Source organism: Trachinotus anak, unplaced genomic scaffold (genome assembly GCF_046630095.1).
Source record: "Trachinotus anak isolate AG129_WGS33_773 ecotype Australia unplaced genomic scaffold, CSIRO_AGI_Tana_v1 ptg000012l, whole genome shotgun sequence".
Classification (NCBI taxonomy): domain Eukaryota; kingdom Metazoa; phylum Chordata; class Actinopteri; order Carangiformes; family Carangidae; genus Trachinotus; species Trachinotus anak.
In genome coordinates this window covers 5,204,478-5,222,908 of record NW_027273863.1, presented here as the reverse complement: position 1 = coordinate 5,222,908, position 18,431 = coordinate 5,204,478, and the positions used below count along the sequence as shown (strand labels likewise).

The 18,431-nt window shown below is 39.3% G+C and overlaps 1 protein-coding gene across 1 annotated transcript; it reads right to left on the bottom strand.

Moving 5' to 3' along the window:
* Window positions 1–10,166: 10,166 nt before the first annotated feature.
* Window positions 10,167–18,259, bottom strand: urod (uroporphyrinogen decarboxylase). The gene is made up of 10 exons (XM_071492122.1): window positions 18,075–18,259; window positions 16,748–16,860; window positions 16,190–16,269; window positions 15,879–15,941; window positions 14,805–15,002; window positions 14,494–14,655; window positions 12,454–12,588; window positions 11,833–11,933; window positions 11,194–11,260; window positions 10,167–10,435 (listed from the first exon to the last, which is right to left on the bottom strand). The coding sequence occupies exons 1-10, from the start codon at window positions 18,095–18,097 to the stop codon at window positions 10,271–10,273; spliced, it is 1,107 nt and encodes a 368-aa protein (XP_071348223.1). The 5' UTR covers window positions 18,098–18,259; the 3' UTR covers window positions 10,167–10,270.
* Between the last annotated feature and the right edge of the window lie 172 nt (window positions 18,260–18,431).

Below are 18,431 nucleotides of genomic sequence, written 5' to 3'. Positions count from 1 at the left end.
CTGACACTGATATTTTGTTGGTTTTAAGTTGTGTTGTTAAGTAACCAAAGTCCAACGTCCTCCAAATGTTGAATATTAACTGATAAATTGATGGATTGTAATACATTAAGCAGTTTTTCATTTTCTTTTCTATGGTTTTTGTAGTTCTTAGGGGTAAAAATCCTTCAAATAATCAAAATTACTTTACCAGTAGTACCCCTCATTTTGTACCTGAAAAGCATTTTTCATTCAAGGTGCAAATTTTAGGTTGATTATAAGGCTAAACTAGATGATAATACTGTATGCTGTTAAATGGGTTATTTGCATGGTTTTATTGTTTTTTAAGGGGTAAGAATCCCTTAAAAACTAAAATAATAGAATATAAGTCATCCCTGAATTTTCACCTAAATTAAAAAATTAAGGCCCTTGTAAATTATAAATTGAAGAAGTGGCTTTCATGTCATTTGGTCAGTTGTACCCTGTAAAAAGTATTTCAAGCATGCATATATAATAATTAATATACCCCAATATATTAATTTATATATTAATTATCTCATTAAAATTAATTAATTATTATTAATGGTCGAATTTAAAAAAAGGTATTAATTGTCATAATGTCCAAAACTACACCAATAAAAACTGGGAGATGTGAAAATCCAATCAGGTATCGCTTTCATCAAGATGATAAAAATAATCTGTTAATGTGTTGATGAAGTGATTCTTTAAAATTGATTTTATTCTTATTGTTAGTTTGGAATTAAACCTAGAGGTAATAAATAATATAATACCAGCAGAAATAAATGACTTCAGTCTAAAACATTGGTGTTGACAGTTGAAACTGTTCAGAAACAGCAACAACAACACGATGACTGTGTCTGGTGAGGGGGGAACCCCTGAAACCTCCCTTCACCCCAGTCTGGTCACATGATGTTATGATATTTGCTGGAATCCTTCACAACAACATCAGCAGCAGCAGCAACAACAACAACCGGATTTACCAGAATCTGCTTATCTGACGTTCTGAGCTGCTGCACAGAGAAAAACACAGTTTGGGATTAACTGATCCCCTCTTCCTCATGTAAAGAGCTTCTACTATGATTACAGTCATAATGTACATAATGCCATTTTAAGCCAAATTCAGTTTCATAAAATGCAGTTTTGTGTTCACCTTCAATTTACTAAGTTGTTAAATTCACGTATAGACAAAGAGCTTCAGGGTTGTGATTGGATGTTTCTTCCTCCACAGCTTTATCTATCATCTTATTGGTGGTGGTGATGGCAGTGTGTGATGAGTCCTCATTTTTGAAGATGCTTGATTTTATCCCTTTGACTTTCATAACGTTTACTTTCTCACTTGATTTCATTTTATGTTTTTCATTTTTGCAGTGAAATAATTTGGGTTTAATGAAGTGTTAAATCAGTGTTTTCTGTGTTTTCCTGGCTTCACCTGCAAAGAAAGAGTGTAACAGAGTGTGGAAATAAGATGAGGTCAAAACCTGGTTATAACTGGACCGCATCAGGCGATTTACAGCCTGTCTAGTGTCAGCCAGTTTCAGCTCTTTATCTGTTTACTTCTCTCCTCCTCGGTGTTCACATGTTGCAATATTTTAATACAGTTGAATTCCCAATAAAGCTGTTTTCATTTACATTTTTTTCTGTTTCTCACACAATAGGGACTGGTATGCAGCACATGAAGACATCATGTTAATCAGCAATCATTTCCAAGCCATTTCCAAGCTGGGTACATCACTAAACAGGTTCAAATCCTCTCTAACATGTTCTCAGTGGCTATAGGTCAGTTTTCCTCTTACTCTGCTCCTGTCACCTATGGGGTCCATCTTAAGAACAGTTCTGTTCTGCCTGCTCCCTGTTGAAACATCACTGGAAACATCTCCTGTCACTTCTTTGCTGATGATACACAGCTGTACCTCACACTAAAATCCAGGGATTCAAGGACATTTAAGGCTGGATATCAAATAGTTTCCTCCAGCTCAACAGTATACAAAAGAGTATGTCCACACATTGTTAAAATCCCAATAAATATTTTTTATTCTCTTATTTAACAAGATAATGTTTCTGCAAGAGAGTAAAAGGAGAGGACAGTTGTCTGCAGTCCTCCTTTCATCCGCAGTTCACAGCAGCAGCTCAGCTGTTAGAAGGAAGAACAATAAATAATGGTTCGTGAGACAGAGAAATAATAGCTAAAGAAGTGATATTATATCAATAAATAGGTACGTAGCAAGTATACAAAGGCCATTCTCACCTTTTTCATCCACAGTTTACAGCAGCAGCTCAGGTGGTAAAAAGAAAGAACAATAAATAAAGGTTAGTGAGAAAGACAAAAAAAACCTTTAAATTTATAAAAAAGTGATATTACATATTTAAATAGGTGTAGCTTACAGTGTGTAGCTGATATTACTTCTTCGTTTTTTGCTATTTCAGATCACCTTCTCTTCCAGTCAGAAGGTCATACTCACTTTTTCTGTCCTCAGTAAACAGCAGCTCAGGTGGCAGAAGAAGAGACAGAACAATTATTAATGGTCAGTGAGACAGACCAGTCATATTTGAACTGCTAAATAAGTGATATAATATCAATAAACAGGCATGGAGCTAGTACACACATTAGCATACATTATTATATTTACATTATAGTTTACTCTAGTTCACCTTTTTAAGGCAGAGGCTCATACTCACCTTTTTCAACGGGTTTACAACAGCAGCTCAGATGGTAAAAAGAAGAACATAAATAATGGTTAGTAAGACAGACAAATACTATCTGAATTGCTAAATAACTGATATTATATAAATAAACAGGCATGTAGCTAGTATAGAAATGATCATAGATTACTGTCTTTAGTTCATATTATATTGTAGGTCCTGTTTTTTGGTGTCAGAAGCTCATACTCACCTTTTTCATCCACAGTTTACAGCATCAGCTCAGTTGGTAAAAAGAAGAATAATAAATAAAGGTTAGTGAGACAGACTAATAATAACCTTTGAATTAATAAAATAGTGATATTATATGTATAAACAGGTGTAGCATACAGTGTTAGCTGAAATTACTTTATCTGTTTTTATATTAAAGACTATTCTAGATCATTTTTCTTCCAGTCAGAAGCTCATACTCACTTTTTCTGTCCACAGTGAATGGCAGCAGCTCAGGTGGCAGAGGAAGAGACAGAGGAACAAATTATGGTTAGTGAGACAAATCATCTTGAGTAAATAATAATAAGAATAAATATGCATAATGTGAAGATAAACAGGTTCACACAATAACACAAATTCATATCTATGTCTTCATATTAATGACTATACTATAAACTAGGTCACTTTCTTTCTAAGTCAGAAGCTCATACGCACCTTTTTTGCCCTCAGTCAGCTGGGATCAGCTGATCGATAAGCTTCACTGGGAGGACACGACAGTTGGCAGACTGCAGACCTACCAGTAGGAGCCAGTAGTGCTGTGGGAAGGAATATCATTATTATTATTATTCATTTTGAACGCACAACCAAGCAAATGGTACTGTGCCCTGCCAGACACAAAGGCTAACCGGGGCATGGACAGCCCAGCCAGACGCAAAGGCCAGCCCCTACAAAGAAAGAAAGGTTGATCCAGCCAACGTACCAAAATGCGCAAAACTACAATAAAATAGCCCAAGTGCAAAACGCTACCTGGGACGTTTAGAGCCCTGCCAGACGCAAAGGCTACCTGAGGCTTTGCTTGCCCAGCCAGACGCAAAGGCTAGCCCTCAGAGATAAAAGGGTCAAATCATCAATCCTGTGAGGAAATGATGGACAGGTGCCCCCCAGTGCAAGACGCTACCTGGGGTGTCACCAGCCCTGCCAGACGCAAGGGCCGGCTTGTTAATCACTGACTGTGCCTGATGTTTTGTTGCGGTTAACTCCTTGACAGCTGTGGTCTGACAGTGAGGAAATGTGGACTCAGTGATGCTCTGCTGTTTCAAGAAGGTATGGAAGTCCTACAGCTCAGGAGAGTCAGTCTGAGTCGCTGTCCTCTGACCACCTCGGCCTCTTAGGTGCAGCCTCTTCCTGGTCGCCGTCTTCCCTGCGCCTCTTTGTGAAGGAGCTGAGACCAGAAGTTGAGGGAAACACAGGGGCCTCTTCCAAAGACCTACCAGCACTGACAGGGGGAGTGTCAGGTTCAGGGATCTCAATGCCATCCTCATCATCGAGACCAACAACGTCTATCTCCTCATCTGAGGACTCAGCATCAGGAGCAGCATCAGGAGCAGCAGCAGGAGCAGCATCAGGAGCAGCAGCAGGAGCAGCAGCAGGAGCAACATCAGCAGCAACATCAGCAGCTGCATGCAGGAAAGCAGAAGCAGCATCAGGCGCAGCAGGCCGGAAAGCGTGAGGTGCAGCATATGGGAAAGCAGAAGGAGCATGCAGGAAAGCAGGAGCAACGTGCAGGAAAGCAGAAGGAGCATGCAGGAAAGCAGGAGCAACGTGCAGGAAAGCAGAAGGAGCATGCAGGAAAGCAGGAGCAGCGTGCAGGAAAGCAGGAGCAGCATGCATGAAAGCAGGAGGAGTGCGTGGGAAAGCATAAGCAGCAGCATGCAGGAAAGCAGGAGCAGCATGTGGGAAAAAGTAAGGAGCAGCATGTGGGAAAATGTAAGGAGCAGCGTGATGCGGGAAAGCAGGAGGAACAAGATATGGAGCCACAAAACGAGCAGCATAGGGAGCAGATAAGAAAAGAGGAAAAGGAGGAGCAGGACCAAGTTGTTGGCCCTCCATTCTAAAGGGTGGTGATGGGAGCTGCTGGGGCGGAGGAGACGGAGGTCTTCCACTTACCACCTGGTCATCAGGGGGCCTCTCAGCATCACCTTGTCCATTGCTGAAAGGCCAAAAAAAGCCACCTGAGGGGAGGAAAGTAAAAAATGTAACATTTTACATTTGGGTGATAAACATTAGATGTGAGGACCTAAAAAAATAAAGCTTGATGTATGTAGACTGCAGGCCCACCTACACTAACTACAGCAGACACAGCACAAGAGTCTTGTGGGAAGCTCAGTGTTGTTATACTAATTTTGAAAGCAGCTGATTTGACAGCACAGTTTTGAATGATGACTAGTTTTATTATTGTGACAATCATCAGTAGAAAAATTTAAAATCACCAGGATCTGAGTAGTTATGGACAGATAAAACAGGTCGGGGCCCTGTTTAAACACATTCATCACTAAATCTTGACTCAGGTTCTTAATCAGCAGCTCCACTTGTGTTCTCACATAATTCATTCACATTCATTTTTAAGTTACTCACTACATGTTGTCATGGCTGCCCAAAGATAAACTTTTCTAGTTCAAAGTTTGTAATAATGAGTTGAAGTTAGCTGAGACAAACAGCCACAGATGAAGACATATTCCACATAGGCCTATTCAATTCAATTCAATTTTATTTGTATAGCGCCAAATCATAATATACATTATCTCAAGGCACTTTACAGGGTAAGGTCAAGACCTTACTTTGTTACAGAATAAACCCAACAGTTCCCACAAAGAGCAAGCGCTTGGCGACAGGGCCTACATATTAATAAAGCTATAAATGTAATATGAGAACTCTTAACACACAGCAGCAGAGAGGGTAAGTGTTATACAGACAGCATTGCACCATCCGTGCTTAAAAATACAGGACATGTGCATATCCCACCTTGTGAGGCAACTGAACTGTGAACTCATTTGTTTATGATAAACTGTGTAAATGACTGAGATGTCAGACTGATGATAAAACTTAATGTCACTTTCTGTAATGACGGCTTGTGATGTGGACAGGTCTTGAACTCGTGCATGTGTCATTACGTATTAACTGATGTGTTGCTGCACATTTGTTTGTTTGTTTGAGACTTAGTTCAAAAATGTGACAAACTTTTAATTGAAAGGTCTCTGGAAACATCTGAAGTTAAACTTTAACAATCCCGACAGGTAAACTGGACTCCCCACACAGAGGAGCGGGCCCTGGGCCGGTCGGGCCTGCCCCTCCTGACGTCCAGACCTTTATTCCATCGTCTCCATGGTCACAACAAAAATATATTTTTGGGGCATTTTTCAAAAAAAGGCCCGGTCGCCATGTTTTTTTCTACGTTTTCGACGCCAAATTTGGAGAATTTGGTGCAATCAAACGAAAATAACAGTATTTTCAAGTCAATACACAATTGTTAACACATTCCACACCTGTCCCGGGAAACTGTGCCCATTCTTACTGTCTAAAAATGATTTTACACCAAGAAAACGTCGAGTGTCAATCAAAACTGTGTTTCCCTAAAAGGCCGACTAACATTCCATTAATATTTCATCTTCATATTCAACAAGTTACATTAATTTAGTGCTCATTTTGTACTGAAACCAACTTTTAGGGGTTCAGGAAGATGAATTCATGTATTTGGCAAAAAATGAAAAGATGTCTTACCAGCAAAGGACGTGATCCACCGCCTGGCTCCGGTCAGCAGGCGCTCCTCCACGGGGGGTCCATCCGAGGCCATGTTTTCCGCTGGAGAAATTTGCAGGAGTTTCCGCAGGTGATTCTTCGGTGTAGATTTCCAAGCGTTTCTTTTCCAGTGAGGTTCCGGGAGGTTTCCGTCAAGTTTTCCAGGTGATTCTCTGTTCAACAGTTCACTTTCCAACAGACAGCTTTTGCATCGGGTTAACTCAGGTCAAGTCCAAGTGCAAATGAGAAGGTGGACGTACCTGCGGCTCTAACGTCACCTCGGTTCGACGTCACCAATCTGTTGCCATGACTTTCACGTGCGTGCGCATGCGTGCCTGCGCGTCTGTCAGAGACACGGATGATGTATGAGCTCATGGATGATACAGTGTGAACTGCTGGACACCTGTGTGGTCAGAGCAGTGAAGCTATGACCTTAAATTGCCTCTGAAGATCGTCAGGAGCTGCAGCAGAACTGCAGCTGAGATAAACACCACAGTTCACACCGTGAACGCTGCGTTCATATTTGGATATCATCATTTGATACCTGCTGACTTCAAAGATGGATCAGGGGGCCACTCTTCCAAACACTACACTGTTATGTAGTTAATGCAGTCATTACATAACATGGGAGAGATTAAATTGGTCAGGTTTGTGTTGGAAGTCAGAGTTACAGCCAACAGGAATGTGGGTGGTGGTGAGTATTGCTTCAAAAGAATAAAGATTCAACAGACAGGCAGGAATAGCTCATAGAAAGTTGCATTTAAGTGGACTGCAACTGGATCTATTTTTTATTACTTAATCCTATGCTGCTTCTTTGTTCAGTAATGTGAGTTTTAGACTGGATCTTTCTAATGTATAGGCCATGCAAGATCATACAATATTTAATCATATGAAATCATACAAGTTGTCATCACATGCAATACCAAAAAGTTCTTTAAATGACGTTTTGCTATTGCACAAGATGACACCTTATATTTCAAGCTGTTTACCTGAATGGAGGTGACTAAAAAAAAGCAAGATAAAGTTACACTGTACACACCATGCTCCTGTTAGGTGGATGTTTCAAGGATTTCTGAAGGTCGGGGTCTGAACACAAAATATACCAATGTTTTCTCATGATGCTCTCAAATTGTTTCCCCAGCGAAGAAAACTGGAAAATGCATGAAAGCCTATGACCTGCTGGTTTCCATTTTTTTCCATTTGGACCTCATTCTGATTCATTCTTAAATTTGTCAACAGCCTTTTGAAGCAAAGCCACAACCTCTAAGTCAGAACAGAACTTTGTAGATTATCATCTTCATCAGAACAGCAAATACACTCTTAAACTAAGAGGGAAAAATCATGCATAAATTACATACTAAGTATGTGGTTATGTGAAGAAATGACCAAGATGTAACAGTCAACTAGGCCGTTAATGATGTAGTAATTATGTGGTAATGTGAAGAAATTGTAGTAGCATAATTACTGAGTTACTGTAAAATATTGGGTAATTACAGAGTAAAACTGAAAGAGAATAAAGAGGTTTGGTTGGTAATTATATGGGAATTAATTGTTATAGTAAGTAGTATAGCTGTCATACAGGGTAAGACAGGAGGGTTGATTCTGTATAGGATAATATTGATATGTACAGCATTAATATCCCTTATTACATTGTAAAAGACAGGCTGTTAGCCAGTAATACCAAGTCTCAAATTTTAACCATCAGCATGTCAACATTGTTGTAGCCCAAAATAAACGCAGCAGCCAGTTTACTCGTCATTAGGATCAGTTTATGTCATACCAGAGGCCACACTGTGCTGTGCTGTTTATTTATATAGATCTTCATAATAAAGCACGTCTCAAAGGACTTCAGACTGGATGATAAAACCGTGTTCCCACACCTTCAGGCAGGACAGCGTCTCACTTCTGTCCCAGTTAAAGCCCCAGTCACTGTCACGTCTCTGTCCCATTTTCTGGGCCAGGCCCCAGCCTTGAATGAGCCCCCGTACTCGACTGTGGAGCAACAACTCTGATAAACCATCAAAACCAACACAAAGTATATCACTGGGTTCATGAAATACGCTTTTAAGTATTTAGCATTTCTATCCAGTGTGACTTGCATGAGGATCAGTAGAATAAGCTAAATGATGGTACAAATCACCAAAATTACAGCACAGTGCTTTTTAGCTATTCCTGTTAAATTACATTTATATGTGAGGCAGATGCTCGAAAAAAGAGATATAAAAGAAGGAGTGGAAATGTAGTTTTCAATGATGATACTTTGAGCTAAATGCTCATGTCAATATGTTTGCATGCTGATATTAAGCATATCTATGTTTACCATATCCACTACCTTAGTTTAGTGAGTTCGTGTGGCTCATGGTAATATCATTGGCTTTGCAGGAATATGGTCACAAATCAGAGTGAAAGTTTGACCTGATGATGGCGCAAAGATAAAGGAGAACTCCACTGACTGTATACATAAAAATCTGTTTACATGTCTTATGGAGTGGTGCTACATATATGACATTTTTTTATTAAGTATATAATATAATAAAATATATGTTTAAAAAAATTAAAAAATCTGGGTGTGGTGTTTGAAAGAAACAAGCTCTCCAGACCTGTGCTTGAGGCTAGCAGCTTGAGGCTATATTATGCTAGTGGCAGCTACTAGTATACAACGCATTCATGTAATATTGGATGAATGGTGACAAAGCATGACCCAGATTTTCTGGTTGAGCATGTTTCTCTTAGAAAATCTAATAATATAAGACTTAAAATTAATCATCATTTAACTGAACAGAATATAAACAGCCAGATATGTGTGTAGGTTTTAATACTGTATCACATGCAGCCTCTCGCAGTGATTACACTGTGATTTACTTCATAAGCCAGTTGTAGTCTGGGTCTGAGATGATGAAATGAAACAAAGATAAAAACAGATTTGGGGTAAAAGACAAAAACAGCATATGGCATCCTCTCATTAAGTGTATTTCTTAGAAGATTTTCTGCAGGAGTCAAAATAAAACTCTTCATGCTCGCAATTTTACCTTAAAAATGTGATTTTATAACTGTAGCAGTTTTAGTCCCTCATTGAAACCCTTTTTCCAAATCACCAGCTTTTGTTTTTACATCATTTTGGATCCTTATTGTTTTTTGCTTCAAGAACCTTTGAGGCAGACAATACTTGTACCAATGAAGAGCTCAGTTTTGATTGAAGAGGTTTACAGCCAGTGAAAGGTGACAGAGGTTTGTCTCTGCTTGTATTTCTAAAGTAACATTATTGTGAGTTTGATTGAATGACAAATATCTAAGAGAATATTTTTCATCTCCAAGTCAAAGCTGTTTGGAGCGTTTTTGGATATGTCCAATAACAATAAAAAATACAATCCCATTCAACTTAAAAAGCATTTATAATGTACATGTACTTACAAGAATGATTTCATCCCGTCCAAATCCAAATCCACTCCTGGTCAGATCAACATATTACAGATGAAGTGAAAATCTTGTCTTAGCAAACCATGTTGTTTATGCTGTAAATCTACACTGAATGAGATGTAAATGTACATGTTGATTTTGATATTTTTGTGCCATAATATCAAGTCATTGTTGTTTTTTGTTTTTCTTCCTCTTGCAGAAGCCCCCAGTCAAAATATAAAAATGTCATGAAACCATCTGAATCACTGGGAATAGATTTTTCACCAAAATGAAGCAGTAAAATCTTTCCTTTGGATGTTTTCCTTTTGTATTCAAACCCAGATGCTTACCACTTTTTTAGTTTTTAATAAAATATTGCATTATTGTACATTTTATTCCATCACAATCATCAATATTTTGGCCAACGCACTCCCTCACACAGCCACATCTTTCTCTACATTTGTTTAATCATCCGTTTAGAGTGCTGGTGCACAGCTTCGACGAAGGCACCCACGTTCTCCGGGTCCATGTCGGGGTAAAGGCCGTGGCCCAGGTTGGCGATGTAGCCCCTTGTACCGAAACCCTCCAACATCCTCTTCACGATGTCTGAGATGCGCTCCTGAGGAGAGGAGGAGGAAGAGAGAGGAGAGATGGAAGAGAAATTTCAGGTCATTGCTAAACTTGTGATCTTCTTGTCTGCTTTTTTCCGACAGCAGTGCTTGTGTGAAATTCTTGTTTTTAGTCTTTGGTAACATTTTTGTGAATGAAACTTTCCCACAAATGGAGCAGAGCAGGTGGCAGTTTAAGGCAATTTTAGGGACATTCCAATTAAGACAATTGGGTGAATCTGACTTTGAACATTCGCTTGAGGAAACCTCACTGAGAGAAGTGTGAGAATTTTCTAATAAGAATAGGAAAATGTTCTTGGATGGGGCCCAATGATTGGTGATTGGTGCCACTGCTGTTACTTGTATTACAGCAAGAGTAACATGACTGTGGATAAGCAAGGAGAATGGGATGATTACCTGACCTATTTTTGTTTCTGAGATGTACAGTTTTTATATATTTGTAATAATAACAATCATTAATCACACATTAAAAGCAGTTTTAAAAAGTTACGATGACACTTATCTATTTTATTTATTTTTTACATTTATACTTTATACAGATTTTTTCATCTGTAATTACTTATTTATAATTAATACTATTCTTGTTAATTGTCTCTTTTTACAAAGACTTGTGATACTGAGGATGAGTGGGAGATTGTTTTTCTTAAAAGAACAAAAGCAAAAATTATTTAAGAAAAAAAAAAGGGATAAAAAGTTTCATTTTTCTGTCTGTATGCACAGTTTAAACTGAACTGGGAGTGGATGTTACCTTTGGAGCGTAGAGAGCACAAGGGTCCATGTTTCCCTGCAGGCTGACCTTCCCTCCTGTGCGCTCCCTGAACACACACAGACACACACATGACAGGACACACAGGGTAATCCTTTAACCAACAGGTTAAGTATTTGATGAGAGGAGCAGAAAACACTGCCAGAGTTTGTTGACTTAAACACTGCATCCTGTGACAAACCAGGGACGAGGGAGAGGTCAGTAATAGTTAACCTGCTCCTCAGGAAATGCCACAGTGTGGGTCACGACTCGTGTTGCAACTGGCCTCAACCCTGAGATGGATTCAGCTTCGATTTAGCTTCAAGCTGTTTTTACACAGTCTGACTGTGGCTAGAGCTGTGTCTGCTTTTAGCTAAGCATATTCATGTATTGATCCTTTCCTAAGCTCACATTCCTGAGATGTTTCAACATTTAAAATGCCACCAACTACGACCACAGGAGCCAGCTCGGGTTAAAATAACTCCTGATGTGGCACATTTAACACAGAGCAGAAACTCTAACACTGGAGTTTTTCTGTTCCATGTTGTTGTCTTCTGACCCAAACAGCTTTCTACATAATTATTGGGAAGATATCAGTAGTAAAGTCAAAATAGCTCTTTGTATTGTGTGTGTGTGTGTTACCGTGCTGATCGTGGGTCTATGGTCCAGTCAAGCCCGACTACCTCGTAATGAGACTGAGAGAGATCCTCCAACGCGTAGTGAGCATCCTTTGCAAACGCAATCTGGAAAATACACACACACACACACACACACACACACACACACACACACACACACACACACACACACACACACACACACACACACACACACACACACACACACACACACACACACACACACACACACACGCACACACAGAAAAACAGACACAGTTACACAAATCAGCTTGTACCATTTTTGGTGAGATGCTGCCATCTGCTGGTCATCAGGTGTAACAGTGATTTTCATCAGATGAACCTTTAATGATCCTCTGGGGAAACAGTGATGTTGAAGCAACAGTGGGCCGATAAGAATAGAACAGAGAACTGAATCTAATATAGAAGGCAATTATTACAAGACAATAAACAGAATAATGCAACAGCTGTTTTCACTGTTGACTTGTTTGCCTCTTGGAGGCTGATGTGATGTGTGTACATCATTAGCTCTTCAGATCAGGTACAGATTAAAGAGCTCACACAGATATATGCGAGTATCAGGACAGAAACATGTTTATTTGTTTATTTCTTTTCTGTGTCTCACCATGGGAACATCCTTTCCCGCCTCCTTCAGTTTATCTTTGACGCGGCGAGCGATGTCTCGAAGGTACGGCAGAGAGAACTCTTTAAACTCAACGGGCCCCAGAATCCCAGCGTGGGACTCAAACACCTGCAGAGCCTGAACAACACACACAATGAATGAATCCAGGTGAGTCTTTTTCACAATGAAAAATCACATCCACAGCAAATCACTTCCACAGCAGCATTATCTATTTGAGACAATAGTAAACACATAAATAGGTGAGACCCAGTCTTCATGGAAATACTCTATTCTATTACACTGGACTGTGTTGCACCAGCTATTCATAAATACATCACTAATTCATGTAAAGCACTTTTAAGTAAGTACGTGTAAGTTCATTTATCAAAGCAGGTTGGACCATTAAAATTTGAGGAATGTCTTAGCAAGTAAAGACTTCAGTAATGTGCAAAGTGGTTGCTAGGAAACATGTGCAGCACTGTCCAATCAATGTTTAGCAAATACAGCCTTCTATGTAACAGATCGTCCCGAAGTAGGAGTGTAGGGGACCAAGGTCATTACATTTAATTGCCAATCCTTCATAAATATTGCTTTGCCTTCGTCTTAATCATATCTGCATGTTTGGAGAAGTGAGCGTGCTTCAAAGTAAGTTCTATTCATGCAGTTCAGAGTGGGAAATATCTAAGTAGTAATTTAAGGATGTGTTGTATTTATTTTTATTTTTTTAATTTAAATGTTGCCAGTTGACATTGTTATTAAAGAACATTTTAAAAAGTCAGATGTATGGACCATATCTCACTCATCACCTCTGTTACCTTTCAATTGTTAGTGAATTCGTGATTAATAATCTCTACTTTCACATTTGCTTTACTCCATCGTGTATTTTTATACAGTAAAATGTGTACAGTTATTTATTTGCACAGTAATGTCATTCTCTCATGTCCTTCTCATTATCACAACATTACAGGTTATTGTTTTTGCACTGGTGATGTATTTCATGTGTTTTTCATTGTGTTAATTTGTACAGTTTGTCTTACATTGGTTGTGTTTTTATGCGTATGTGTTTTTTTATGTCTACTCTATGTGCCTTTTAAATTACCACCTGGGGACAGATAGTGTTTCTTGACTTCAACTGAATAAGAAGTCATTTTTGTGGAGAAATCTATTTAAATTTATCGTTGCATAAATCTCCACTTAGTAAACAGCTTACAACTAATCTAGGTTTGTGTTTTACTTTTTACTTTACTTAATTTTTAACATTCATTTATATTTTTCAATGTTTAATTTTTATTCTTTATGAATCATTTTTGTAGTCCTCGTTTCTCACACCAGTCTTTTAACTCAACTGTAGGAGCGTGCCACTCTGCATTTTATGCACTTCATTTCAATGACTTTCATATCTGCTTTAGCACACACTGCATGTCAAATGGGGTAGAAAAGTCGTCTCATTATCACTGTACATCACAAACTAATAACCCCCCCTGTTTAACAGTCCTCTGCAGGAAGTTCAGAGGGCAGCCTACATTGGTGCTCACTACCACTGGGAGGACCTGAGCTCTTGTGCTCCATGTAGGAGAAACTCTCTAAAACCACCCTGCTGCCCCAGATACTAAAAACTGCAGTAAAAATGGCAACTACTTTGTTGGTATGACATTGTGTAGACTTTGTGTAATAATCCAGGTTTGTGCTCTGAGGCTCAACTTATCTGACAAAAAAGAAAATTGCTGCATCATCCAGATTTTGTGCTGATACTGAGAAGCAAGTCAATTTCCACCAGGAGAGTCTGCACGAGCAGCCACGTTCAGCAAACAGTATTTATGTCCACCTCTAAAATACACCATACACTTTAAAGTGAATCTCCGAGGTCCAAGGTTATCAACTATCAGGAAAACCTGCACACTATTTCTTTCAACCATTTAAGTCACAAAAAGAAGTTGTCCAGTGATTTGAAGCTGAAGTCACATGTGTCATGATAATAGTGCTATGCAATAAATAAAAAGTGTAGCATTGAGACTAGAGACTGGGAGGCAGGGGGAGTCTCACCTGAGCTCCAGCTGCCACTTGTCCCAGGAGATACTCCACTATCACATCTGTCAGCATCCTCAGCAGCATGTGGCTGGACTCGGGGTGTTGGTAAAGCCAGCGCTTCGCCTTGGAGTGGGTGTTGGAGCCTCCACCCTCTATCATGTAGGACATCAGGGTCCACTGTGGAGGGACACAGCAAAGAGGGGAGAGATAGAAACAGAAAACTCTAATATAATTTTCATTTCACAGCTTCATATCTAAAAAAGAATACATAAGAATACACAAGCATTCTTTTCTATACATCTTCGAATGAGTCTGTATCATCTCACCGGAGCTCCAGTGAATCCTATGAGAGGCACTTTGCCCTCTATCTTGTGCCTGGTCAGCGTGATGGCTTTGAAGACGTAGCCCAGCTCCTTGTCCACGTCCACTTTGACACGTAGTCTCTGCAGGTCTTCTGGCTCCTTCAGGGGCTCTGGGAATGTAGGACCTTTACCTGCCACCATCTGGACGTCCATACCCATGGCCTGGAGGGAAGAAAATAAATGAAGGAATGAATAAAGACACACTGAATATTTGACAGACGGCTGCAATTTGTTACAGATGGAGAGACATGTTAGCCCATGTCTGTTTGTGAAGAAACTGTCCGGATGATCGCCTTGATAAGAGATAAGATCACAGACACCAAAATCATCCCAAAACATTTTTTTATTCAAAAATGGACGTGACCTCTTAAAGGCTCCATATTTTGCACTATTTCAGTGTTTTACTAGAAGTGATGATAGCTATAAGAAGATATATTTTTGGTTTTAAGAACCAAAAACCATCTCAGTGTAGTTTTACATCTCCTCTCTCAGGCTTCTCCCTGGAGCTCTAGTAACAACAAGTCAGTCAGCCAATTGGTAGAGAGGATCTGAGCCTCTCTTCTGATTGGCTGACTGTTTTCTGAGTGATCAGATAAAAATATGGCAGATTTCAGGTAAACCCTCAGAGAAACCAAATCCTGGAAGTTTGGATGGTGGGTCCAGGTGGGCAGGGCTTTGGGCATTGCTGAGAGCACACAGGTTTTCATAGGGACATCACTGCACATCACAGGTACTGCTAATATGCAACAATATGGCCACTAGGGGGCAGAATATGCTGAGAGACACACAGCCAACATGTAACACTTAATACAGTTGTGTTCTTGTCTGCAGTAATTATTAATAATAATAAAATAAAAATTTTGTCTGTAATATTCAGTCTCATTAGAGCTCTGTTAATTTGAAGATGGTAAAACCAAATCAGTTAGCTAAAATCACTTATAGTCATTTGACTCTGACACTTACTTCAAAGGTTTCACAGAATAATATGAAATGTCAGATGAACAGGTTAAAGAATGAGACTGGTCTTGTTATTCTCACCTGTGGGACAACCAGGATGTCAGAGAAGATGATGGCAGCATCGAAGGGAAAACGTCTCAGAGGCTGAAAGTGGAAAAAAGGAAGACATTTTTAAAATAACAGAGAAAAGGGATAACTGGCATGTAACTGTGGATTGTGGTTTGTAGTTTCTTGTCTTGTGACAATGTCGTGAAGATATTCTATTAATCACTCCATCATCTCAACACAATGTAACACTACTTGAAAGTGTGAAACGCTTCAGGTTTAGTTAGCGGTGTAAAAACAGCTTTTAAATATCAGTGAGATTCTTCTGTGTAAATCCAGTGTTATACCTGCAGAGTGAGCTCACAGCAGGCTTCTGGGGACCGACATGTCTCAAAGAAGTCCTTCCCTGCTCTGGACTCACGAAACTCTGCAGATCAGATTCAACAAATCATTAACGATCACCACAAGGACACTGAAGTAAGAAAATCATTTGACACATTGAAAAAAAAGACATAACAAGGAATTCATGACAAGCAACCAATCATAAAAAATAGATTTACTAGTTACAATAATAAAAATAATAATAATAGGTGCTGAACATGTGAATACTGCTGGACAGAAAACACATGGACAACTTGATATTTGTGAAATAGAATATATGCAGCCTGAAAATATAGATGGAGACATGCATAGTTAAAAACACATCACACAAATATAGGACTTTACATTTTGACATATTAGCATGGGAAAAGCCCAGGTGTAAATATTAAAGTTGTTGACTCACTGTCACATTGTCATGTCTTACTGGGACACTTCAATAGAAGCGCCATTGTTAACATTGCCCTATTTATAACAAGTCTGCAATGGAAAAATCATTTTTCCGAGTGCATTCTTCAAGACAGTACCTGGCAGATATCTTCCAGCCTGTCTCATACACCAGACTGGGACATGTTCAGTTTCTTCTCCTCTCGCAGCACGCAGGAATGTATCGTTCTGGAGCTGAGGGAAGTCCTTTGGGCTGGATTGAGAAAAATAAGGATAGCATCAGTCTTGTCTCTGTGCTCCACTAAGTGATGCTGCATTAGACTACAACTCGACTGCAGTGAAAGAGAACAACATCAAAACAACATAACACAAGTTTGCTAGCAAACACAGCCAAGTGCAGTAAAAAATGGCTTAAAATAATAGAACAATAAAGAAACCAAAAGAAATCAGAACCACAGAAACACATAAAACTCTTCAACTAATGCAAATTGCTTTAAATTTCGGCTTTAATGTATGTAATACACACCCACAGTACAAATTTAAATTACAAAGAGTCATCGCCGTTCATGAGAATTAGATTTAGCTGGCAGTGTCCTAATCTCTATGACCTGAGGCTACAATACAGTAGCAAGCTTCTGTTATCTAAAATACAAGCATACCCCTCCCTTTCCCCCAGCAATCATACTGGGCACCCTGCTGAAGAGGAGTGACAGAGTGATTATGGGAGATAACACTCTGCTCTCTTATCATGTCCCAGCAGCAGAAAAAAACGGTTGAATGAAAGGCCACTTTGGATTTATCAGTGATGCATCACAACCTGACTGGAATTCAAACTCTGATGTAAATCTAACTGCTGGACGGGACGGACCATTAAAGACTAAGAAGGAAATTAATTATGTTAAATTTACTTTGACTTCAATTCACTTCTTGGACTTAGGATGGACATAAGACCCGCTTTAACATGCATAACACATTACATAGTACACAATGCACTTTCAGTAACATTCATTACTCCTGTTATCTTCCTTTTATTTTGTCATTCATACTAATTTTAGTCTCATAATTTCAGTACAAGTGTTTGTTCTTATCTTGAATATTTCAGGAAACGTTGTGATCCAATATCTATTTTGGCTTTCATCTAGAAGAAATCCCTTAATAACACTGCAGTAAGAATTATTCATAAACATATATACTTTCTCACTAAAGGGTAAATTGGAGGTTGTACATTTTTCGATCTATTAATTACCCATAAGGCTAATCGATCAGATCCAAATGATTCGTTAAAGCTGCAACAGGAAATGTTAAATTTTTGTGGAGACATTCAATTCACGGTCTGCGACAAAATGTTTTCATAACAGTGACACAGGCAGGTTTCCGGACGTAACTCTGGGTTGACAGCTAGCAGCCAAATTGCTAATATTATAATGTAACATATTAACGTTACGTGCTAACACCGGGGCTACTCACAGGATTAAATCGGCCTTGCTCATGTCGGCAGGGCTGAGGAGGTGCCAGGCTTTCGCAGACGCTCCTCTGTCTCTCTCTGGAGGTGTCAGTCACGACCTGCTGCTCCTCAACTGTCATGTAAACCCGCACAACGGCTTCAGTCGCTACTGCACCACTTTGCTCCGGGCGCGGCCATCTTGGAAGACCATGTGACCAGACCAGGAAGCAAGCCGGGGCTTCACAACAAAAGACCTCTTTCTTTCTTTTAATAAAGTATTCATCAAAAATAATTGGTGACGTGTGTTTCTGTTTCTTTATATCTTACACAATATTACATTGTTAAATATAATAGACTGTTTCTATATGATTCAAGAGACG